Source organism: Budorcas taxicolor, chromosome 18 (genome assembly GCF_023091745.1).
Source record: "Budorcas taxicolor isolate Tak-1 chromosome 18, Takin1.1, whole genome shotgun sequence".
Classification (NCBI taxonomy): Eukaryota; Metazoa; Chordata; class Mammalia; order Artiodactyla; family Bovidae; genus Budorcas; species Budorcas taxicolor.
This window is the reverse complement of record NC_068927.1, coordinates 4,684,789-4,709,785: the sequence shown is the minus strand read 5'-3', so window position 1 is coordinate 4,709,785 and position 24,997 is coordinate 4,684,789. Positions and strand designations below refer to the sequence as shown.

The following is a 24,997-nucleotide window of genomic DNA, read 5'->3' as shown; positions in this document are numbered from 1 at the left end:
AACAGTGCCCCGCCCCCTTTCCCCGGAAGAGGCGGGGCTTCTGACATTGACCTGGAAGTCGCCGCGCGACTCCCCGTCCTCTTTAGGTCCGGCCTTTGGGGAAGATGGCTGATGTGCAGGGCGCTGAAGTTAAAGTGGACTGCAGCGAGCCGAAACTGAGCAAAAAGTAAGTGTCGCTGCGGGTCATTATGCGATCGGAGAGTCTGGACTAGGAAGCGCCTCGAGGCTCCGGCCGGGACGGCTGTGCCTGGGGTCTTATTGCCGGTTCTCGTGGTTATGAACACGTTGGGACGCAGACGCTGCGTCCCGAAACTACATCCCCCAAGCAGCCCGAGGGCCCCGCTGGTTGGGTCCTTCCTCCCTGTCGTACTCCTAGAGTAAGAGAATGCGGAGAACTGGGCGGCGACGGAGAAAAGCGAAATTTACTCTTTTCGCGGAGAAATGTGTTATTGTGCCACGCCCCGGTAAAGAAGTTGGAGAAATGATAAATACCCAGCTCTTCAGAAGGACCTTCAGATTTTCCTTGGCCTCGCCAAGGCCATTCTGAGCCTTTTGTATTAAAGGGATCATTCTAAAACTGTCGTGCAGCTATCTTTATTGGTTGGTCAGAGGATCTGTGAGAATTGAGTGAATCACCAATCAGCAGTATGGACTGTCTTATTTAGCCGAGTACACCAAGCTGCATTTAGTACTGCTGGAAGTATCTTTGTTAATCACCCCAAATCCTTGGAGTATAAAGGTAAATATAAATGAATTAAGATTGGCCTCCCTTTGACCGATTGTCCTTTGTATTCTCTTAATACTGCATTCCTCAACCGGAGTCCTTCATAGAACCTAGGCAGTGATAAGAGTGACTAATTGCTCAGTACTCCCAAAGATAGTACATAAATATAGTACCCTTCCAGGGTCATCGGAGAGAAGTTAGTTTCTTGCATTTAATGGCTGCCTTAGTGCATTTTTTTTACTTCTGTGTCTTGATTATTCTTGGAACTTCCTTTGTCAGAATCTTTAGTGAGCACCACTGTATGCCAGTTATTGTCTCCAAGTTTAAAAGCAGGCTGCCTGCCAGGTGACTCAGTTAAGGCCTCATTCATTTTAATGCAGTGAAGAACATGATCTCTGTCATTGTGTTGCCTTCCAGTGTTAATGTATAAACTTAATGTAGTCCAAGACTCTTCCTGAAATTCTCCTTTCCTTCTCATTCCTAGAGCTCCAAACAAGTCTTTGACTCAGGTGCCTTTGCGGCTTATTTTTAGCTTTGTCCAGAGTTGGCAGTTGATGATGACATTTTGTATGTTTCACATTGCCATCTTTGTAGCTAGGTGTCTCATCTCCAGGAAAGAAACTGCCTGTCAGGAACTTGAGAAACACTGCCTTGTGTCCTGTCTCCTATTTCCTAGAATGTTGTAATCATTTGTACCTGTAAACCATTGATTGACTTATTACTGACTTGTGACCCCAGATAAGCATCATCGTACCATAGCCAGGGCTGAGAGCATTGTCAGTTACATGTGTGGCACAGTGAGTGTTAGATGGCTGCTGTCAGTTGAGAGGGTCTTGCATGAAATGGGACACTAAAAGGTTGTGTAACCTCCCCTTCTCCCCCAACCCAACCCGTAACAGTGGGAGTGCTGGCTGGGGGTATATGGTACTGCCTGTCCCATCTGACACCACATCTCTGTTTCCTGTTAGGTGGTGGTAATCATTCTTAGGTGGTTCCAGGGTATTCTGCCATGTTGATGCAATCCGCTGTAAGGCTTGTTAGGGGGTCCCTGCGCCAAACCTCCTGGGCACAGTGGGGGCAGAGGGAGCTGCGCCTGTGTCAACTTGCTCCTTTTACAACGATTCACAAGGACAAGCCACTTTCTGATAAGAGAAGGTTGGTGCCCTTTACCTTCTTTATTGCTCTGGAAGCAAAGGTCCTTCTTAATTAGTTTCTCATCTGTAAAGCCTCTGGCTGAGTTTTGGACTTGTTGCCAAGTAAACAGCCCTGCTACCTACTACCCAAACCAATAGTCCTTTCTCAGTTTCTCTTTAATAAATTCAAATTCTCACTCCATAAATTCTTGAGATGACGTTTAGGTCTTATGCTAGAACAGTGCTGAGACAAAACGCTTGTATGAATAAAGAAGAATTTGTAACACCGATTATTTTCCCGTCCCTATCTTTCTGGAATTTCTTTGCTTCTGAGATTTAATTTGGTTAATAGTCTAAGTTCTTATTCCTAGAACCTTTCTGGATAACCCTTTTTAGTGATTTGATTTAAATGGCAAAAACTGGTGCTGCTGCTAAGTCACTTCAGTTGTGTCTGACTCTGTGTGACCCCATAGACAGCAGCCCACCAGGCTCCCCCGTCCCTGGGATTCTCAGGCAAGAACCCTGGAGTGGGTTGCCATTTCCCTCTCCAATGCATGAAAGTGAAAAGTGAAAGAGAAGCTGCTCAGTCGTGTCCAACTCTAAGCGACCCCACGGACTGCAGCCTACCAGGCTCCTCCCATGGGATTTTCCAGGCAAGAGTACTGGAGTGGGTGCCATTGCTGCTAGGAAGAACCAAATAGGCTTAGATGCTCCTGACTGAATGACAGCACAATAAATCTAGCACATTCTGGAGAGGCGGCTTTACAACTGATACAAAACAGATCATACCCAGAGACACGTACTTTGGGGCCTCAGAGTCAGTTTTCTTACTTAAAAGATGGTCATTTCAAATCTCCATTTTTTAATTGAGTTATTCTAAATTCATATATAATTAAGAATGTGCCCTGAAACCAAACAATAGCAAGCATGACGAGGGATCATTTGCCATGGTTCATTATTATAGGATATTCATTTAACATTGGTGGTTTGAAAGAACAATGAGGCTATCCCTCTCTGCCCAAATCTGTTTGGTTTCTGAGTCTCAGCTAACAAGTATTAAAAGAGTTTGGATAGTGAGAGATATGACCAGAAATTTAATCCACATCTGTAAAGTTTCTGTCCTTGAGGCAGGGTGTGAAGAGTTAAGACAGTGGGGCAATACCTAGAGTAGTTCACATTTGCATACTTAAATAAAGAATGCAGTTAGATGCTAGGGATGGGGGTTATCTCTGTGTGTATTTCAGTCCTCACCACATTTAGGGAAGAAGATGTCTATTACTATTTTAAAGGAATAACTTGAGTAATTGAGTACCTTGCTCAAGCACACCAAGTCAGGTTTTAGTCCTAGACAGTCTGGCTCCAAAGATGGTATATTATCCCCTACACCATGCTGCTTTGTACACTGTCTACCCAGTTGGTTGTCAAAGTCCAGCTCCTCTGGGGAAAGGCCAGTGCTGAGGGTCACTGTCAATGCATTGATCAATGCTGAGGGAGAGATTGTCAGAGGAGTGTCTCCCTGGACTTCGTCACCCCACCCCAGACTAATCCACTCCTGCTGGGAGGGGAGAGAGATGACAAAGCTAGGACTTTCACCTTACCACACATCAAATCTAATGCTCTCAGAACTTCATGTTGTCCACAGGATACCAAACAACTCAGTCCCTGGCCTCAAGGGGCTCCCAAGACTAATTAGCCTGAGAAAATCTCGGTGATTTTCTGTAAAACATTTATTCCTATCCTGACTATAAACTAGTATATGTAGGGTTTTCTTTGTCCTTGTGTATCTTGATTTTAGACGGGACCTAAGGCCAAGGACCTCCGACTGGAAAATAGAGACTGAGAAAAAGATCTTTCACATCTTGCTTCTAAGTTTTTTTTTTCCTGTCTATTTCATGTATAGAGTTTAGTAACTAAGAGATAACCGTGGGGGTGTGGAACTGGACAAGTGTGTTTCCCTGGGCAGTTGATATTTTTGGTAATTGGTGATGGGGCAGAACGTAGGGGACTCTTCAGGCACCTGTTACATTGAACACTTTCATCTTCCTGACAGTGAGCTAAAGAGACGCCTGAAAGCTGAGAAGAAAATAGCGGAGAAGGAGGCCAAGCAGAAGGAGCTTAGTGAGAAGCAGCTGAGTCAGGCCGCCACCACCAATCACAGTGCTGATGATGGCGTGGCTGCGGAGGAGGAGAGCTTGGACCCAAATGTGAGTTCTCGGGACAACTGCCCTCCCTGGGCTCGGGGCAGCTTCTGATGAGAATTGGGCAGGTTCCCCGGGAAGAGACAGTAGGAGGGACCAGTGACTGGCGGGATAAACAGGAACTGGGGCAGGCACTGGGACTGATGAGGGGGGCCCACCACTCCATCTGGTTGAAGGCACAGGCCCTGTGCATCTTTCTTGTCTTTTCTTGCTTAACATTCAAGAAAATCCAGTACTTTCAGGTGGCTGCTACTCCTTGGAGTTAGCTGGACCTTACAGCAACCCTGGTGGCTCAGACGGTAAAGTATCTGCCTGCAATGCGGGAGACCCGGGTTCTATTCCTGGGTCAGGAAGATCCCCTGGAGAAGGAAATGGCAATCCACTCTAGCACTCTTGCCTGGAAAATCCCATGGATGGAGGAGCCTGATAGGCTACAGTCCATGGGGTCGCAAAGAGTCGGACACACTGAGCGACTTCACTTTCACTTTATAGCAACCCTAGAGAAAATCTCTCCCTACAGGTGGCCTGGGGGGGTTATTTTAGCTGAGAGATTGGCAAACCGTGGCCCCACCATCCCTGTCACTCCTCCCTAGTTCTGTAAGTAAAATTGTGCTGAAACACAGCCATGCCCATTGTTGACATGTCTTAAGGCTGTTTCCACACTACAACCTTGAGTAGTTGACTAGTTGCATCAGAAAATGTTTGCTGACCCCTGATACAGAATATTCATACCTCCAGGCCCGTGGGTGTGCCTTGGGGAAAACTCTGGTGTGTGACCAGGGATAGGAAAGTAGGAGAAGTGACTCAGCAGGCAGATGTGTCTCCAGAAGTGGTAACCAGCGCCACCCGCACCAATTAAACTTAACTGTTTTAGTGAATTTCCTGGCAGTCCAGTGGTTAGGTCTCTGAGCTTCTACTGCTGGGGGCCGTCCCCCGACCCAAAAAAAAAAACAACTTATTTAGACAAAAATGTGGTTTTTCTTTTTGTCACATCTTGGCATTTTGGAATTCTGGTCTTTATTCCCAGCTATATATCTGGCCACCCTGCATATTTAAGTGCAAGTCTCACTCCATAGCCAATCCTTGATTTCAAGGCTGGGGAGAGCTTGGTTAAAGAAACCTCACTGTATTGGGACCCCTCTGAGGCAGAATACTGAACTCCGCTAGACCGGCCACTGGTCTAACTGGGCTCAACTTCTCAGAAGCTCTTTTGTTTTTTTTAACAGCAATACTTCAAAATCCGAAGCCAAGCAATCCACCAGCTGAAGGTCAGTGGGGAAGATCCGTACCCACACAAGTTCCATGTGGACATCTCGCTCACTCACTTCATCCAAGAATACAGTCACCTGCAGCCTGGGGACCACCTGACTGACATCACCTTAAAGGTGGCAGGTAGGAAGACTCCCTGGCAATTTGCTGGGCTCCCGCAGCAGGCAGGCCTCTGCAGTTGCGCAAAGGAACGTCTGGGGTGGTCTTGCTCTCTAGGAGCTTGTGCCTGAGACTACATTCCTAGAGACGGTGCCATTATGTCTATTCACAGAAGGTAGAGCAGCTCTGAGGCATGAGGCCACATTCCAGCGTCGAGGCTGCAGAGGAAAGGGCATTCTTTGTGGGGGACCTCTGACCTGATGCTGCTACTTGTTCATAGTCCTTTATGAGACTTTATCCCACCAGTGGGAACCATGCCCTAATAAGCTCCTGAAAATTCGGATCTGAGTCCCTAGACTGCTATACATTAGGCTATATTTCTAGAGGACTCTTATTTTGTGTAGGATCTTCTCCTTAATTCAAAAAATAATTAAATCTTGTCTTTCATTTATACCCTACAAAAATATTTCTATATAAAACTACCAGTTGTAGAAAATTTAGAATGTTCAAACATTCAGAGAGGCAAAGAGAGAAAAGTTTAATTACCCATAATCTCACCACCTAAAGAGAACCCCTGCCAATACTTAAATGCCCCCCAAATATGTTTTATCTTTGCTTTTTTGACACTTTTTCTCAAATTTCTTTTTTTATCTTTTTTATACTGTGATTTTTTAATTTTATCCTCCTTTCCAGATTTTCTTAAGGCATTACATGTTTTATTTATTCAGTCTTCCTTCCTTCTAATTTAGGCTTCATTTCTGAGATGGTTTTTTACTTTATTTTCTAATTTTTTCATGCCATCTCATTTCTTAGTTTTTCTAACTCTGATTTGTGTTCTTTCATATTTTGTATGATATTCAAATGTCTTTCAGGTTGTGAAATAGAACTCTTTACTTTTTCCTGAGCATGTCTTTCTCAAGTGCTTTCATTGTCTGTGGAGATGTTATTCTTGTTACTCTGTTTCTAAATTTAATATTGGTGTTTGACCTTGGTTTTCTTTATTAATAGGCAAGAAATAGATTTATTAATATAAGGTGCTTATAAGAGATACACATGAGCAGGCAAGAGAGCTCTGCTGTGATGTTTTTTTATTTTAAATGTGAGATTTTTTTTTTTTTCCTGAATATTAAAAGGAAGCTCAGGGGACTTCTTGGTGATCCAGTGGCTAAGACTCTGCTCCCAACACAGGAGGCCCAGGTTCAATCCCTGATTGGGTCCCACATGTTGCAACTAAAGACCCCGCATGTGGCAGCTAAGACCTGACAGAGCCAAATAAATATTTTTTTTAAAGGGAGGGGTGGGGAGCTTGGTTCAGATCGCTTTTCTAGTTTCACTGAGATCTCTCTTCTGTTTTTTTTGTGTGTGAAGCATTCAGAAATACAGCAACTTGCTTTCTGGGAGTTTCAGTCTCTTCTCCTTCCTTGCTTTTGTTGGACTTTCTCTGTTTTCTCAGTCTTGTTCAGTTTGGGGGGGCCTTGTCCCAGGAGAGATCCCTGGCCGTTGAATTTAGAGAGTTCTTGGGGGCTCTACTAAAGGGCTTCATCCCCTAGACCTTCCCGGTGCGCAGCCCACAGTACTCACTTGTATGGCAGTGAGCTGCAGTCCTTTACTTAGCCCTGCCACATTTTCCAGTGAATACCTGTGGTTTTGGGGGAGACTTCCCGTTCTCAGACCTGTCAGAGACCCCATTGATTCCCATAGCTTTTTCCTCTTGGGGTCCTTGGTGGTTTTTACCCATGCTCCTATTGGGGGATTCTTGGAATATCTTCCCACGTAATTTTGCTGTAAATTTTGGCCGTGGCTTTTTGCCCTCCCCTGTCTAATTGTGCTTTCTCTTTTTATGTGGGGGTTTAGGAAGATCCAAAAACACTGCCACCAACATTCTGGGAATCCATTGAGCTGTAGAAAAGGGCAGGGCTTAGGCCCCGGGCTACAATCAGATTGCTCTAGTTTATGTTCTGCCTGGATGTGAAAAATGCAGAGGGAACTTTTTTGGCACTGACACCATGAAATAGCTTCTGCCAGTATTTCTGCTGTTCTTTCTCTAGGTAGGATCCATGCCAAAAGAGCTTCTGGAGGAAAGCTCATCTTCTATGACCTTCGAGGAGAGGGGGTCAAGTTGCAAGTCATGGCCAATTCCAGGTATATAGAAATACCATTTACAGGCCTTTCTCGATTGGCCCGGAGCAACATGACAGAGAACAAAGTCCATGTGGTCTTCTTTTCTTTTGGAAATAAAAGTTAAAGGGAATGGTGTAAGGTGGGGAAAATAAAATAGCCCTCTGGTCACCTAGAGACTGACGCCTGTTCTTGGGTTGTGCGACAGACATTTGACCTTGATCTAGGAGTCGTCTTAGATTCACAGTAACAGTTTAGCAAGGGTTCTAAAGTTAAACCAGAGGTCAGTTTTAATCTGGAATATTGTATACTGAGTTAAATTTTCCATTCATTCAGGAATTACAAATCTGAAGAAGAATTTATTCGTATTAACAACAAACTGCGCCGGGGAGACATAATTGGAGTCCAGGGCAATCCTGGGAAAACCAAGAAGGGCGAGCTAAGCATCATCCCCTATGAAATCACACTGCTGTCTCCTTGCCTGCACATGTTACCTCATCTTCACTTCGGCCTCAAAGACAAGGTGAATTCTTGTGGCCTTCTGGCTCTGATTCTACCATACCATTGAATGGAACACATCAGTGATTCCTCTCTGTTCCTTCTCATTTAGGAAACACGGTATCGTCAGAGATACTTGGACTTGATCCTGAATGACTTTGTGAGGCAGAAATTTATCATCCGCTCTAAGATCATCACGTATATAAGAAGTTTCTTGGATGAATTGGGATTCCTAGAGGTGATGGAGAGTTCTTACCTGACATGAGCTGCCTTGCGGTGCCTGCCTCTTACTCTTCCTTCCCTTCCCTTCCCCACAGGCACATCCTGTGTCAGTATGCTTCATGCTCAATGAAAAGTCCTCTTTCTTGCCCTGATTTGGAAGGTAGGACAGGACTGCAAAGATAATGAACACAGCAGAGGGCCAGTCACGTGCTAATGATGCCATGTTCAATATGTTGCCAACTCGTTTTGCTTTTTCGTAGAATTAAAAGTATTTTTCTTAATTTTTATTCAACTTCTTTAAACTGAAAGATGTTGTTTAGGAAGAATTTTAGAACAAAAAATTTGAATATTTTCTAATTGAGAAATACGAGTACATGTTACCATAAAACAAATTTAGATAATAAAGAAGTAAGTAGAACAAAACTGAAAGTCCCCTTTCATTTTTTCCCAACTAATTTCCCTCTCCAAACATGCATTTGAATATGTATCCTCCCTTGCCTTTTACTGTGTATATTTATATACATACCAATGCATGTTGCAGGTGGGGTACCTGTGTAAATGTTTTAGAAGGGTTTTACTCTTTGTTTTAAACATAAATGAAATCATGTTGTATATATTATAATGGACCTCTCCACCCCCAACATATTCTAGGACCCTTTGCATGTCTGTGTGTGTGTGTGTGTGTGTGTGTGTGTGTGTGTGTGTGTGTTCCTTTTTGATACTTTATAATTATTTCCTCTGTTGGTAGTTTAAGTTTCTGATTTTCTTTGATAACATTTTAGTGAACATCTTTGTACATGTGCAAACGTACAAGTGTTTCTGTATGCTGGATTTATGTCAAAGGATATAAGCCATTACATTTTTAATAAATACTGCAAATTGAACTCAAGAAAGGGCATACCCATTTAGAGTCCCACTGACAGCTTGTGAAAGTTTATGATACTGTGTTAATGGTGTTTGGCATTAATAGAAAGAGACACTATACTAGAGAATGAGGCTGCTCTACTTTTTTTCGAGCACCTGCAAATGACCATTGAACTTATCTTTACTTGGGATATAGGAGACTATCCCAGTCAAAGCATGAGCCATCCCCTCAAACTAGAGGAGCTCCGTCTGTAAACTAAACGTTTTTCCCTCTCTTTTAGATTGAAACTCCCATGATGAACATCATCCCAGGGGGAGCTGTGGCCAAGCCTTTTATCACCTACCACAATGAGCTGGACATGAATTTATATATGAGAATTGCTCCGGAACTTTACCATAAGGTAATCAATAAAAGATGCCCTGTGTCCTTAGAGAAGCAGAAGGCTGAAAAACATTGGCTAGACAGGTACAGTCAGAAATAAGAGGAACAGTGAGGGTAGAACAACAGAAGAGTTCTAAATGTCGAGTTTGTGAGTGTTACATTTCTGGAATTTATCTACAGGATCAGTAGAGCCTTCTCTAAGGGCAAAGGGAGTGTCTTTCCTAGATGGACAGATCTTCCTAACCTACTTTGTTTCCCATAAAACTTTTTAAGTTTATAATTCTTATATTAAATCTGATTTTAGTCTTTTGTTGAGAAATGAGTTGAATCTCTGCCTGAAAGTTGGAAATATCCTCAAATCACCAGAATAAATATCAAAGACTATGTCATTGGTTGCAAACAACAAAAACTGTTACAGTATTTAAGCAAAAGAAAAATGTATCCAAATATACAGGGAAGTTCACAATTTCCAGGAGGATCAGAGAATCGGGCTTGGAGACCACACAATTCGAATGGTTCTGAATCATATCAAAGGGCTGTCCCCGTGAAGAACCCAGTATCTTCCATTTGGGAACTTAGCACAGCTCATAAGCGTGGTGTGAGGCACAGGTCGTTGCCATTAGGACCTCCACAGTTACTGCCTTTATAAGCCGGATACCTCTGGCCCCTTCACCCCAAGAGATTCTTGCTATATCTGCATCCTCTTTGCACGTGGAAGTCTCACAGATGGGTCTGACCGGGGAGCTTGGGTCATGTGTCTGCACCCTGACCTCCAGGAGGCTTCCTGTAGAAGCTTACACAAGATGGGGGACACCCCAGAGAAGAGTATTCAGTGTTCCTGGGCAGCCAGAGTGAATTATAATTATCCACAAAGACCTGAAGAGAGTAGGGCATTCAGCATTTAGGTGGAGACCTGAAAGCATGGCTTGAGCTGTGAAAACCAAGTTACAACTTCTGTAGACAGAAACTTTCCCCAGCCAGACAAGACTGGCTGCCGTGACCATGACCGTGGCCATGTGTTACTAGATGCTGGTGGTTGGTGGCATCGACCGAGTTTATGAAATTGGACGCCAGTTCCGGAATGAAGGAATTGATTTGACTCACAATCCTGAGTTCACCACCTGTGAATTCTACATGGCCTATGCCGACTATCATGATCTTATGGAAATCACAGAGAAGATGATTTCAGGTGACCCCCCCCTCCTGCTCCCTTTGTCTTTCCAACGTGTCTGGAGGACTGGTGTGCTGCCTTCAATTGGACTTGCTGTTGGTCCTCTTTAAATGACACGTTTCTTTCCCAGGGATGGTGAAACACATTACAGGCAGTTACAAGGTCACCTACCATCCAGATGGCCCAGAAGGCCAAGCCTATGAGATTGACTTCACCCCGCCCTTCCGGAAAATCAGCATGGTAGAAGAGCTTGAGAAAGCCCTGGGCATGAAGCTGCCAGAAACGAACCTCTTCGAAACTGAAGGTAAAGTGAAGCACTCCTCCAGTTGTAGGGCCCTCCTTCCTGTTCAGCTCTGAATTAGATTAGGTCAGGAGTAGAATTCCCCGTGTAATTCTTACATTGGGGTGGTATTGTGATGGTGTGATGTCTTCTGTCCCAACTTTTATGTTTGTGTTACAGAAACTCGCAGAATCCTTGATGATATCTGTGTGGCAAAAGATGTCGAGTGCCCTCCACCCCGGACCACCGCCAGGCTGCTTGATAAGGTGGGAGGCCGGGCACTGGCAGTAGATGCCCACATCCACTGGAAATGCACCCTGCTCCCTGTGAAGGAGAACTCTGCCATAGAGAATTAACTTCCCCAGCTTCACAGGAATGCTCTAGAGAAAGAAAGGAGAGAACAAGTTTTAAATTCCTGCTGTGCTAAGCTCTCTGCCAAATAGTTACATTTGTTACCTTAGTTAATCCTTACCAACCTTTCAGCAGCTTAAGATAAACCTCTGTAGCATCAGGTGTGGACAGGAGTCGTCTGCCACCAGGACTGAGCCAATCAAAATGGCATTTGGAAGGGCTCTAGCTGTGCTCTGCTTTTTCCTTCAGCTTGTCGGGGAGTTCCTGGAAGTGACGTGCATCAATCCTACCTTCATCTGTGATCACCCGCAGATAATGAGCCCTCTGGCCAAATGGTAAGACAGACTGCAGTGTCTCAGTTACCTGTTGCTGCATGATAAGCTCAGAACTTAGTGACATAAAGCAGTTCATTCTTAAGAGTGTATGGGCTCACAGGGTTGTCCTTCTGCCCTATGTGGTGTTGGTGAGGGTAACTCAAGTGGCTTTTTTCACCTGGGAATTCGGCCAGCGTGCCTTGCATCCCCTTGCAGGGGATTCTCCTCCTCCAGAGCCTCTTCTCTGGCAGCAGAGCCAGGGCTCCAAGTGGAATCATTTTGAAAGACTAAATCCTGGTGTGCAAACACACACCAAGCCTCTGCTGATGTCCCACTGGCCAGAGCAAGTCACCCAGGCAGCCCGGAGTCAGCGTGGCAGGGCATGAATACGGGTTTGGTTCGGGGTCCCAGTCTACTGCATAGGTCTGTTGTAAGATAATTCAAGCTTCCTTGTCTCTAACCGTCCTGGGTAATGTAGCAAATGATTCAGTGCTGAGGATGCATACAGGCCTCAGGTCACAGTCAGAAACAGTTTTGAGTCAACCAGATTTCAGGAGTTCCTGTGCTTGTACCACACATTCTGTTTATTCCGCCTCCCCGGTGGTCTGTCCCCAGGCACCGCTCTAAAGAGGGTCTGACTGAGCGCTTTGAGCTGTTTGTCATGAAGAAGGAAATATGCAATGCCTACACGGAGCTGAACGACCCTGTGCGACAGCGCCAGCTCTTTGAAGAACAGGCCAAGGTAAGGAGGGAGCTCACCAGAAGACACCTGCCTTCACCCTGGTCTGTGTCTGGCCTGCAACTCCTGCTGATGAGGACAGAAATGAGGCTGAAAGCCACGGGCCTCACAGGAGGAGGTCACATTTCAAGATGGAGAACTTGACCAGTTTGGGCCCTAGAATTTCTGTATAAATGGGGCTCAGGCGTGATGATCTGCGGGGGGAGTGTGACACTTTTTTGACGAGGATGTTACGTTTTCTTAAATGGTACATTTAACGAGGTGGCCTAGGGATGGGAACACAGCACCCACAGGCTGCCTGCATTAGCGTTGCCACTGACGGGTGGTTCAGGAAATGGGAGAGACACTGTTGGGGATAATCAGTCTCTGAAAATCAACTTCACTGGACTCACAGAGCCCCAGGCAGTGGAGGTATTTCCATTTGGCAGAGAAGTTCGCATGTGTTCTGGGGTACGGTTCATCAGTCCTGACCTTCAGGTCTTCGAAAGAAATGGCTCCATCCTGGAGTTCCTGGGAACCCAGTTTCCAGCAAGTGCTGGGTGTCCAGAGCAGCGCTGGGATGGAAACGCCTCTGGCAGTTTCCACGTGCTCACTCAGACGCCAGAGCACGCAGCCCGGAACAGTATCACTGTGTGCTTCTGTCCTCTAGGCCAAGGCCGCTGGCGACGATGAGGCCATGTTCATAGACGAAACCTTCTGCACCGCCCTGGAGTACGGACTGCCTCCCACAGGCGGCTGGGGCATGGGCATCGACCGCGTCACCATGTTTCTCACAGACTCCAATAACATCAAGGTACCCGGCAGCCCTGGAGGGGCACCACCGTGTGCACCAGTGTCAGAAGCGTGGCCTGGCGGGCCTGGAGCGCAGGGGAAGGGCGTTGGGCTGGGAGGAGGGGCAGGTGGAGAGGTTACCGGTGACTTCACAAGAGGACCGCCAGGGCATCTGATTGTACAGAATTGGGGGGATTCTACCCAAGGCAGAAGAAATACCAATTGTTTGCATTTCTTAAGGATCCAAGGAACATACTGAGCCGTCTTCATGCATTACCTCATTTAACTTAAGTCAGCCTGGGACATGTAGAAACTATTGCTCTCCCCATATTTACAGATGAAGAAATCATTTGGAGAGAACCTCTCTGTTTATTCTTCTTTTGATATCGTGACCTCGGCAGTGCTGTGCATTTTCCTTTGTAATATTTACTTGTTTGGCTCTGGGTCTCAGTTGCAGCGTGCGAGATCCTTTAGTTGTGCATTTCTTCTTTTCCACTGTTTGTAACTGAGAGGGACTGAACTCAAATGAAACAACACAACACAGATCTCCAGGTTTTGGTGATAACAGTAACGGGGGCGGGTCAGTGGGGAGGAGTGGGTGGATGGGCAGGAAAAAGTGCTTCTTAGCTTCAGAATCCATTCTCTCTCCTGTAGGAAGTGCTTCTGTTTCCTGCCATGAAACCTGAAGACAAGAAGGAGAATGTAGCCACCACGGATGTCCCGGAAAGCACAGCACCTGGCACTTCTGTCTAGAAAACAGTAATGGCGAGTCATGTGACGGGCATTTTTGCATTTCTGTAATCAGGGACTGCGAGGGAATTCCTGTGTGTGTTGCTGTCTATTTGACTATCACATTTCACTTCAGCCGCCAAAAGCGAGAAGAGGAATCAAGAATTCCTTTTTACTCCTTGTTACCAAATAAACCATTTGTCTCTACTCTTGTCTTACCGCTCTTTTTACTTTTGAAATGTCATCTTATCTCCCAGACAACTGACCTAATGAATGTTTAGAATTATACCACTTTACTCATTCAACAAATTTTTCTAGGTGACATCTAAGTGGAAATCTAGAAACAGAGATCTGAGTGGAAAAGCATAGGCCAGACCAGAGGGCTGCATTTTTGAGGAGCTCCAAAGGGGTGTGGAATGACCAGAAAGGAGTAAGTAAAGCTCAGTGAGGGGCCAAATCATGCAGGCACCTGTAAGCCATGCAAAGGAGTATGTGTTTTATCATGAGGGAGATAAGAAGCCATTGGAGGGTTATGAGCAGTGTTTTTCAAAGACTGTCCTAGTTAGTATGTGGATAGCAAGAGTGAGAGAGAGTTAACTCTGCATTTGCAGGCTGAGGAGGACATGATGGCTTATTTTGGATGGTATAAAATGATGGTGATGGTTATGAGTTACTGGAGTTTGTGTTCCTGAGGTCAGAATCTGTTTGATAATGTGGGCTGTGAGAAGAGGAATCAAATAATTTCAAGGTTTTAGGCCTAACCACCTGGAAAGCAGAGTTGTCATTGACTTGAGATGGGAAAAATTTGAAGGGCAGGTTTGAGAAGGAAGGTCGAGTGTGGTTTTGGACATAGGAAGCATGTTTGTTAGATGTTGGGTGCAAAGAGTGAGTAGGGTGTCGACTAGTGAATCTGGTGTGTTCAATTCAGTGAAAAAAAACGAGCTGGGCAGAAAAAAAGTCCAAGATTAGCACAGCAATCCAAGAGGAAGACAACAGCAGTTTGTCCAAAGGACTAGGGTTTTGCCATAAAAGTAGAACTGGGTGAATTCAAGAGAGAGAGCAACAGAACTTGGTAACAGATTATATATTGGATTATAATATGAGGGTGAAGGGAAAGGAAATGACAAGGTGATTCACTTTTCAATTTATGCAACTAGATGAACGGTGGTACTAATCCTTGAGATAACTCTGGAAGATGATTCCCCCCACAAAAAATCTTTTAAAAAAACTAAAAGTCACAGATTAAACACATTAGAGAGAGGAACAGGATACGTTATCTTTGGAGGAGTAAGGAACTTACCCTTCCTCTGATCTAGAAAAAAAGAATGGGAGTCAATTAAGCTGCACTTCTCTAGCTTTGGAGGGATAATATGAAAAGTAAATTCTCTCTCATCTTTCAGTTCAGTTCAGTCGCTCAGTCCTGTCCGACTCTTTGCGACCCCATGAATCGCAACACGCCAGGCCTCCCTGTCCATCACCAACTCCGGGAGTTCACTCAGACTCAGGTCTCATCTTTAGGAATTGAGGTATACAACTGCCAATACAACAGACTCCTGAGCTATCCAGACAGCTATACTATATATTACTACGTATTACTAGTAGTATGTGTTACTGACAATCTGAAGGTTTTAGACCTGAACTGTTACTAAATAAGTCATGAGCCACATGCGGCTATTGCACATTTGGAATGTGGCTGATCAGAATTGAGATGTACTGTGACTTCACCTGGCTCAGACTGTAAAGCGTTTGCCTACAATGCGGGAGATCCGGGTTCGATCCCTGGGTCGGGAAGATCTCTTGGAGAAAGAAATGGCAACCCACTTCAGTACTCTTGCCTGGAAAATTCCATGGACAGAGGAGCCTGGTAGGCTACAGTCCATGGGGTCGCAAAGAGTCGTACACGACTGAGAGACTTCAATGTCAATGTCCATGTAAGTGTAATATACAAACCAGACTTCTGAAACTTCGTATGGAAAAATATAAAATACAATATTTTTTTTAATTGATGACACGCTGAAATATGTTGTATATGTCAGGTTAAATAAAATATCGTTTAAGTTCATCTATTTTGAGTCTTTAAAATGTAGAAATTTTTAAGTTACATATCTGGCTCGAATTATATTTCTACTGGATAGCAGTGTTTTAGACAAAAATTTACCCTAATGTTCCAAGATACGACATCATTCTACTCTTGGAATCTATTCTCTCGCACACCATCAGCTTCCCGAGCCCCTTTGACTGATACGCACAGCGCCGGAAGTCGGATCTGACCCTCCCGCCTAGCTCCGCCCCCTAAGTGACTACAGAGGCCGGAGTGCACGGTGTGTCGCCTTTTAGTGACGTCACGTCCGCTGCGCCGCACACGCTCCGTCAGCTCCCTTCGACGGCGTGTGTCGAAGAGGTGGGAGGGTCTCAGAGAGTGTCAGGGAGCCGAGGGCGCGCGAGGCGGGCGTGGGGCGGTGGGGGTCCTCGTGGCTTCTGGGTCAGGTTCCAGTGTCTGACTTTTCCCAAGCTCCGTTTGTGTGGGGAGAGGACGTGACAACAGTACCTCTCCCACCACGCGTCCGGTGGTAAAACGCGGCTCCTTTAGTGGCAATACCGCCCTCCCGGCGCGGAGAGCCCCCGCTGCGGGCGAGCCCGGAACGCGTGGCGGTGCTGCACGTCCTACAGAACCAAAGAGGGCAGGCACCCACCTAGTCCTGGCTGCAGGGGCCCGGAGTCTCCTGTTGACTGGACACCTTGGCCCTACCCGGACCTCTTGAGGGTGTTGAGCCGGGGGCTGACGGAAGTAGGCTTCCCTTCCAACCCTTCGAAAAGGGCTTTTCGCCCCTGGCCCTAACTTTCTTTGAAAAGGAAGTGGTCTCTTCAGCCTTTTGCAACTGTTAAAACATGCAACCTTGTGGGCAAAGAACTAACAGCTGATCTTTTGTTTCATATTAAAAATTATTCACGTTCTAGGAGAGAGTGGATTTGAATTTTAGTGGACTCAGTGTAGCAAAACTTTTATTCGTTTCAACTACTGGGCACGCTCATCCTGACAGCACCGAGAATGTGATGATACAAGTTCTGGGCTGCTGCTTCATAGAGAGTCAGCGTTTCTTCTGGCAAGTTCTGTCTTCCTTGGCTATTATGGTTTGTGTACCTATGATTTAATTTCAGGTGGGTACCGGAGTATCTGCCTTCATAAAGTATACTGCCTTCTGATGCTCCTCGCCCCCTCGAAATGAGAGGGAAATCTCTTCCAAACGGAGGATTGGTGGCTTACCCATGCCTTTCTTTTGCTCTAACAAATACAAGGTTTATGCTGCGAGAGCTCCCTGGCGGTCTAGAGGTTAGGATCCGCTTTTTTTCCTGCAATGGTCCAGTTTCAATCCCTACTTAGGGGAACTTGTGGTTGTGGTTTAGTCACTAAGTCGTGTCCGACTTCTGCGACCCCGTGGACTGTAGATCTCCAGGCTCGCCTCTGTCCGAATACTGGAGTCAGTTTGAGCTAAAGACCCGGCAAACCAACCCGTGGGGCAAAGAAAACTTATGATGGTTCTCTGACTTATAAATCACAATTTATGTCAGTTCGGCAATGGCAATCCACTCCAGTACTCTTGCCTGGGAAATCCCATGGACGGAGGGGCCTGGTGAGCTACAGTCCATGGGGTTGCGAAGAGTCAGACACTACCGAGCGACTTCATTTTCACTTTTCACTTTCATTCACTGGAGAAGGAAATGGCAACCCAATCTGGTGTTCTTGCCTGGAGAATCCCAGGGATGGAGGAGACTGGTGGGCTGCCGTCTATGGGGTCGCACAGAGTCTGACACGACTGACGTGACTTAGCAGCAGCAGCAGCTGCCAGATTCTTAATTTAAATCACTATGATATGATGTACTATGACCGTTTATTGAAATAATAACCCACACATCAGAACAGTTAAATGATAAACTGAAGCATATTAGAATTTTATAAGTTGGGTTAAAAACCAATTCCAATTGGGCAGCACCAAAGCAGAAGTAGTTAGGAGCCCTCTGCAGACAGGAGGCAAGGTAGACTGTTACAGAAAAAGTGCAGAAACAAAAGAAGAAATCATTTGATTGGCTACAGCTGGAAGCCTAGCTGACAGCTGTTGGTTGGTTGTCCTTAGCAGTTTTGATATGGTGACCTTAAGATATTTACACACTTAGATCTTGGTTTGCTTAAATAGGCCAACAGCATTAGAGGCTCATAAATCGAATCGTCTCCTTGTTTTATTAATTTGACAGTGCAGAGAGCTTATTGTGGAAAAATCAGTTGTCTGCTATATGCCTTGAGGCTCAAGTGGAGGCTTTTTTTTGTTTGGTGACACATTTGGCTTTGCCCATCACCTTATGATCTTATTTTTTCCTAAGAAGCTTTTCATACATTTCAGTGACCAAATGAGGTCACTGAGTGAGCATTGATAGTGTCAACAATGAGAAGAGTGTCAAGGGAAGTGTTCTAGGCCTCTTTTAGGTCCGCTTCATGGTCTCTTATTCATGGCTTTACATATGCATCACAGATCCACTCTCTGCCAGGGAGCTCAAGGCAAATGAAACAGGAAATTCAAATGTTCTTATTTGTAGTATTACTCTCAATTGATGTAATTATGTTGGACACTGTGCCAACTTTTTGTAAATATTATTTAAGCCTCACAGAAACTCCAGTGGATTAAATACTATTGTCTCTTTTATCAGATGACACAGAAAGGTTAAGTAATCTACCCAGCATCTCATAGTTAATTTGTAGCAAAACCAGGATTAGAATCCAGAAAGGCTAACTCCAAAGCCCTCATTCTGAGAAGCAGAACTGCTGTCTCACTTGAGTGGTGAGAAACCACTGGGCTCTGTCACTTCCCTCTACATCATAAAAGATTGTGGAAGAGATTAAAATGTTGCTTTCCTGATGGGGGTGGAGGCTTACTAGACAGAGGATAAAGAACCTCTCTGCTATGAGGGAAAGAAAAGTAAAATGTCTGGGAAAAAAGGATAGAAAAGAAGACCTTTATCCCCAGAAAGATGAACTTTGTGTGGTGAGGGTCTGTCTGAAGCAAGCTGAGGTCTGCAGCCCTTTACGTGCTATTCCAAATGAAAAGTGGAATACCAACAATATTTCCTCATATGCTTTCATTTTGAGTACTGGGCTCAGATTCATTAGAGACATGTCATATAGCCAACATTAGAAAAAAAACAGCTTGAAGAATAATGTATCTTCTGGGGTTGTGAGATTTGAGACTTTGTTGCTCTTTCATTAATGATAAAAAGAAAGCAGAGGGGTAGTCAGAGAAGATGATACACAGAGTTACAAAAGGGGAGCTTCACCAGGAACATGAAGGGGTTACCTGGGAACGCCTGCTGCAGCAAGGTGTGGGTTGCAGCATCTTGCCTTGGCTCTCCTTTCTGTCCTGACACCTATGGGTTTTGATCAGGGCCTGAGCACCATGTGGACTGCGGATGAGATTGCCCAGCTGTGTTACGAGCACTATGGGAGCAGGCTGCCCAAGCAAGGGAAGCCTGAGCCCTACCACGAGTGGACGTTGCTCGCAGCCGTGGTGAAAATACAACCCACAGCTGACCAGGCCTGCGACCGCTCTGACGGACCAGTGCAAGGTGAGACCTTTTCTCCCTGAAACACACTGTCTCTCCCAGTAAGAGACACAGGGCTAGACAAGGGATGGTGGTGGTTGGGTATGATCCGAGATGCCGGGCACATTCTGCTGCTGCTGGCCAGGCGCTGCGGGACCTCTGGTGGCGGGAGATGGCCGTGCAGAAACCACAGCCCTCAGCTGGGGCAGCCTGTGAGGGAGTCCTCTGGATGAATGTTGGGGGGCGGGGGGGGGGGGGGGGGGGGTGTTAAACTTGCCAACCATTCAGATTCTAAGAACTCATTTCATGATTTGCTTTTTTGCCCACTCAGTGACAAAGGAAGTTGTCTCAATGGGAACAGGAACCAAATGCATAGGCCAGTCCAAAATGAGGAAGAGCGGTAAGGCTGGGTGGGGTCTACACGGGGCCTGTTAGGGAGTTTTAGAAAACCGGTGTCCGTGTCACCTGTTTCTCTTCCCGGCAGAGCAAAGGGGCCTTATCACTAGGTGGCTGACCTTTCACTTCCTGCTGACTGTCACTCCAGTTGGAAGGACAGAACTCATTTAAAGAATGGAAATAAGTTTCAGAAGCAAAGGCCACCAGGAACATCTTTCTGAGTGGATTGAAAGTTGGCCATTTATTTTCATGCTCAAACCAAAAGTTCCCTGAGTTTAGCTTTTCATAGTACATCTGAAGCCCCAGAAAGCAATCGTGAATTAAATGGAGATTTTGGCACAAGAAAGAGTAAGAAAATCCCTTAGAGGTCTGGCATCTTCACTTTCTGGATGCCAGTTAACAGAGTCCTCCAGTTTGCTTCCCTCATCCTAGTTTTCCTGGGGATACGAGGACACTGTTCCAGGACTGCTATTGATTGAATTCAACAGAATTGTTTCACCATGGGCACAAGTATGGCACCAGGGACAAAAGATCTGGACCTCTGTCCTCCTGATTAAGATTTCCCTAAAAGTCAGGAGTTCTCGGCTAGGGGAGATTCGCCCCCCAGGAGACATTTGGCAATGTATGGAGACATTTTTCGCTGTCAAAACTGGGAGAAGAGGAATATGCTAGTGGTCTCTAGTGAATAGAGGCCAGGAATGCTGCCAAACATCCTGCAGTGCACCCCCCCCCCACACACACACACCCCCCACACACACACACACAAAGCTGAGGAAACCCTGCTGTAAATGCTGCGCCAATAATGATTGTACTGCTTTCTGGCAAAGCCCTCCAGGAGTTATGTGGCCAGTCTGGGTGCTGGGGGAAACTGCCATGTTCTGCTTTCAGGAACCGGGGCCTCTCTAGGCTCCATATGTTTTCACTAGTGTCTTGTCTTCGCCACAGGTGACATCCTCAATGATAGCCATGCTGAGGTCATAGCCAGAAGGAGTTTCCAAAGGTAAAGCCACACCCCCAGAGAGCTTGATCTAGCATGGGTGGGGGCCCCAGAATTTGCATTTCTAAGAAGCCCCCAGGTAATACTAATTATGTCAGCCTCTGAACTGTACTTGAAATACAGTTGGTCTGGTCTAGATAGAGGTTCTCATGCTTGAGTGTGCTTCAGAATCACCTGGAGGGTTTGTTATAACCCAGATAGCTGGGCCCATCCCTAGGGGTCCTGATTCAGCAGATCCAGGTGGAGCTTGAAAAGTTGCATTTCCATTTTTTTTAAATGTTTGTTTATTTGCCATCTCGGGTCTTAGCTGTGGCCCATGGCATCTGTGTTGTGTCATGCAGGATCTTTTCCACGTGGCGCATGGACTCCAGCTGCAGCACGTAGTTGCACCCTGGGGGCTTAGTTGCTCCACAGCACATGGCGTCTTAGTTCCCCGATTAGGGATCGAACCCTACTCCCCTGCATGGTAAAGCAGACTCTTAACCACTGGATCACCAGGGAAGTCCCAGAAGGTGCATTTCTAATAAATTCCAGCTGGTGCTGCTGGTTCATGGACCCCATTTTGAGAATCACTAGCTCGTTCTTGTAATTCCAGGTCACTGTCTGTTTCATTGGTCTCCAGTATCTCCTTCCTTCTTAGTAATCACCCAACCAGAGTCTCTCCCTTGACGACAGACATGGGTGGTTCGCTCTGGTAACGCCCCCCACCCCGTGTCCCATTAGGTACCTGCTCCATCAGCTCCACTTGGCAGCTGCCCTGAAAGAGGACAGCATCTTTCTCCCAGGATCTCAGAGAGGACTGTGGAAACTCAGACCAGACCTCTTGTTTGTGTTTTTCTCCAGCCATACACCCTGTAAGTATATTCAAATCTCTGGATTCATGTTACGTTCATCTTTACTTCCTTATCGGTGTCTTATCCGTGAGTATGTTTCTCAAAAAAAAAAACTCTTTAGCAAACGTAGTTACAGCCAGTGACAGTGCCTTTTTGTGAACAGCCCAGTGTGCCTAATCACTTCGCTACCAAGGAAAGTGGAGGGCACATCACTCACACTGTTATTCAGTTCTTAGTTCTCGATCAGGATCAGGAAACTTAAAGGTCCAAAACCAACAATAGGACTTAGAAGTCCAAAGCCCTGAGTTCTGTGGCGATTTATCCTGACACTCATTCATTCATTAAACACATCAGTTTCATTTAGTTGCTCTGTCATGTCCAACCCTCTGTGACACCATGAACTGCAGCACGCCAGGCTTGCCTGGCCATCACCAACTCCCAGAGTTTACTCAAACTCATGTCCATCAAGTCTGTGATGCCATCCAACCATCTTATCTTCTGTTGTCCCCTTCTCCTGCCTTCAATCTTTTCCAGCATCGGGGTCTTTTCAGATGAGTCAGTTCTTCGCATTAGGTGGCCAAAGTATTGGAGTTTCAGCATCAGTCCTTCCAATGAATATTTAGGACTGATTTCCTTTAGGAGTGACTGGTTGGATCTCCTTGCAGTCCAAGGGACTCTCAAGAGTCTTCTCCAACACCACAGTTCAAAAGCATCAGTTCTTAGGCGCTCAGCTTCCTTTATAGTCCAATTCTCACATCCATACATGACTACTGGAAAAACCATGGCTATTACTTGATGGACCTTTGTTGGCAAAGTAATGTCTCTGCTTTTTAATATGCTGTCTAGGTTGGTCATAACTTTTCTCTCAAGGGACAAGCGTCTTTTAATTTCATGTCTGCAGTCACCATCTGCAGTGATTCTGGAGCCCCCCCAAAAATAGTCTCTCACTGTTTCCATTGTTTCCCCATCTATTTGCCATGAAGTGATGGGACCAGATGCCATGATCTTCGTTTTCTGAATGTTGAGTTTTAAGCCAGCTTTTTCACTCTTCTGCTTCACTTTCATCAAGAAGCTCTTTAGATCTTCTTCACTTTCTGCCCTAAGGGTGGTATCATCTGCATATCTGAGGTTATTGATATTTCTCCCAGCAATCTTGATTCCAGCTTGTGCTTCATCCAGCCAGGCATTTTGCCTGATGTACTCTGCATATAAGTTAAATAAGCAGGGTGACAATATACAGCCTTGACATACTCCTTTCCCCATTTGGAACCAGTCTGTTGTTCCACGTCCAGTTCTAACTGATACTTCCTGTCCTGCATACAGATTTCTTAAGGGGCAGGTCAGGTGGTCTGGTATTCCCGTCTTTTGAAGAATTTCCCACAGTTTATTGTGATCCACACAGTCAAAGGCTTTGGCATAGTCAATAAAGCGGAAGTATATGTATTTCTGGAATTCTCTTGCTTTTTCAGTGATCCAACAGATGTTGGCAATTTGATCTCTGGTTCCTCTGCCTTTTCTAAATCTAGTTTGAACATCTGGATATTCATGGTTCACGTACTGTTGAAGCCTGGCTTGGAGAATTTTGAACATTACTTTGCTAAGGAGTGAGATGATTTCAGTTGTGTGGTAGTTGAACATTCTTTGGCGTTGCCTTTCTTTGGGATTGGAATGAAAACTGACCTTTTTTTTTTATTTTACTTTACAATACTGTATTGGTTTTGCCATACATCAACATGAATCCACCATGGGTATACATGAGTTCCCAATCCTGAACCCACCTCCCTCCCCATACCATCTCTCTGGGTCATCCCAGTGCACCAGCCCCAAGCATCCTGTATCCTGCATCGAACCTAGACTGGGGATTCGTTTCTTACATGATATTATACATGTTTCAATGCCATTCTCCCAAATCACCCCACCCTCTCCCTCTCCCACAGAGTCCAAAAGTCTGTTCTATACATCTGTGTCTCTTTTGCTGTCTCACATACAGGGTTATCGTTACCATCTTTCTAAATTCCATATATATGTGTTAGTATACTGTATTGGTGTTTTTCTTTCTGGCTTACTTCACTCTGTATAATAGGCTCCAGTTTCATCCACCTCATTAGAACTGATTCAAATGTATTCTTTTTAATGGCTGAGTAATACTCCATTGTGTATATGTACCACAGCTTTCTTATCCATTCATCTGCTGATAGACATCTAGGTTGCTTCCATGTCCTGACTATTATAAACAGTGCTGTGATGAACATTGGGGTACACGTGTCTCTTTCAATTCTGGTTTCCTTGGTGTGTATGCCCAGCAGTGGGATTGCTGGGTCATAAGGCAGTTCTACTTCCAGTTTTTTAAGGAATCTCCACACTGTTCTCCATAGTGGCTGTACTAGTTTACATTCCCACCAACAGTGTAAGAGGGTTCCCTTTTCTCCACACCCTCTCCAGCACTGAAAACTGACCTTTTCCAGTCCTGTGGCCACTGCTGAGTTTTCCAGATTTGCTGGCATATTGAGTGCAGCACTTTAACAGCATCATCTTTTAGGATTTGAAATAGCTCAACTGGAATTCCTTCACCTCCACTAGCTTTGTTCATAGTGATGCTTTCCTAAGGCCCACTTGACTTCACATTCCAGGATGTCTGACTCTAGGTGAGTGATCACACCATCATGGTTATCTCCGTCATGAAGATCTTGTTTGTATAGTTCTTCTGTGTATTCTTGCCACCTCTTCATTAAACACATATTTTCTACTGTTTGTCAGGAAAGTGTGAAATATGGTTATGTAGCAGTGAATAAGACTAGTCCCTCATTTACCCTTTAATTTTTCAGGAGATATAGACAGTCATGGTGAGTTAAGGTAGATTTTGATAAATTTAAGGGGATGTTCAGGTGCTGTAGTTGCGTTAGGCAGGCAAATCAAACCTGGCCAAGGGGGTCACTTCTATCCTTTGTTTTTCTGTCTAGAAAACTGAGAATAATTTCTACCCTTGTAGACAACTCAGGAATGATAGTAAATTTTCTCACCCTAAAAATTTTGAAATAAGGAAAGAAGATTGTCCCATGGGTATATTACACTAATCAGTCTTTAGAGACAAGAACTAAAGGTCATAATTCAAATACAAAATATAACTTTATGAGAGAACAGAAAAATGACATACAGAGAAAGGCAGAGCTCATCCATACTCTGTTCTTAGCAATGTCTTTGGACCAAGGCACCCAAGGACCAAAGGATGTTTCTTAACTCAGTGTTTCTCAAACTGTGATATATATAATACGCACCCAAGAACTTGTTAAACTGAACATTCAAATACAGCAACTCTGGAG

At 45.2% G+C, this 24,997-nt stretch overlaps 2 protein-coding genes across 3 annotated transcripts in view; both read left to right on the top strand.

Annotated features, from left to right (window-relative positions):
* Positions 1–35: 35 nt before the first annotated feature.
* KARS1 (lysyl-tRNA synthetase 1) lies at positions 36–14,069 on the top strand. Of its 2 annotated transcripts, XM_052655228.1 has the most exons (15): positions 93–166; positions 1,693–1,879; positions 3,908–4,061; positions 5,282–5,447; positions 7,472–7,565; positions 7,878–8,064; positions 8,152–8,277; positions 9,407–9,526; positions 10,534–10,696; positions 10,809–10,982; positions 11,139–11,224; positions 11,559–11,644; positions 12,239–12,365; positions 13,012–13,155; positions 13,788–14,069. In XM_052655228.1, exons 2-15 carry the CDS (start codon positions 1,734–1,736, stop codon positions 13,884–13,886), a joined length of 1,872 nt encoding a protein of 623 aa, XP_052511188.1. In that variant the 5' UTR covers positions 93–166; positions 1,693–1,733; the 3' UTR covers positions 13,887–14,069. The 2 variants fall into 2 exon arrangements, with proteins under 2 accessions (XP_052511189.1, XP_052511188.1); XM_052655229.1 differs by lacking the exon at positions 1,693–1,879 and having other exon boundaries at positions 36–166.
* Positions 14,070–16,897: 2,828 nt separating this feature from the next.
* ADAT1 (adenosine deaminase tRNA specific 1) overlaps positions 16,898–24,997 on the top strand; it is a 28,205-nt gene continuing 20,105 nt past the window's right edge. The window contains exons 1-5 of the mRNA XM_052655968.1: positions 16,898–17,021; positions 19,295–19,475; positions 19,783–19,851; positions 20,793–20,847; positions 21,568–21,698. Coding sequence (XP_052511928.1) covers positions 19,307–19,475; positions 19,783–19,851; positions 20,793–20,847; positions 21,568–21,698 — 424 coding nt within the window. The 5' untranslated portion in view covers positions 16,898–17,021; positions 19,295–19,306. The remainder of the gene's footprint in view (positions 17,022–19,294; positions 19,476–19,782; positions 19,852–20,792; positions 20,848–21,567; positions 21,699–24,997) is intronic.

Bases quoted from the DNA above. Each gene is read 5' to 3' on its own strand.
- KARS1 (XM_052655228.1), top strand. From the start codon at position 1,734: ATGTTGATGCAATCCGCTGTAAGGCTTGTTAGGGGGTCCCTGCGCCAA. The intron at 10,983-11,138 runs GTAAAGTGAAGC...TTTGTGTTACAG, and splicing joins GAACCTCTTCGAAACTGAAG to AAACTCGCAGAATCCTTGAT. The intron at 12,366-13,011 runs GTAAGGAGGGAG...TCTGTCCTCTAG, and splicing joins TCTTTGAAGAACAGGCCAAG to GCCAAGGCCGCTGGCGACGA.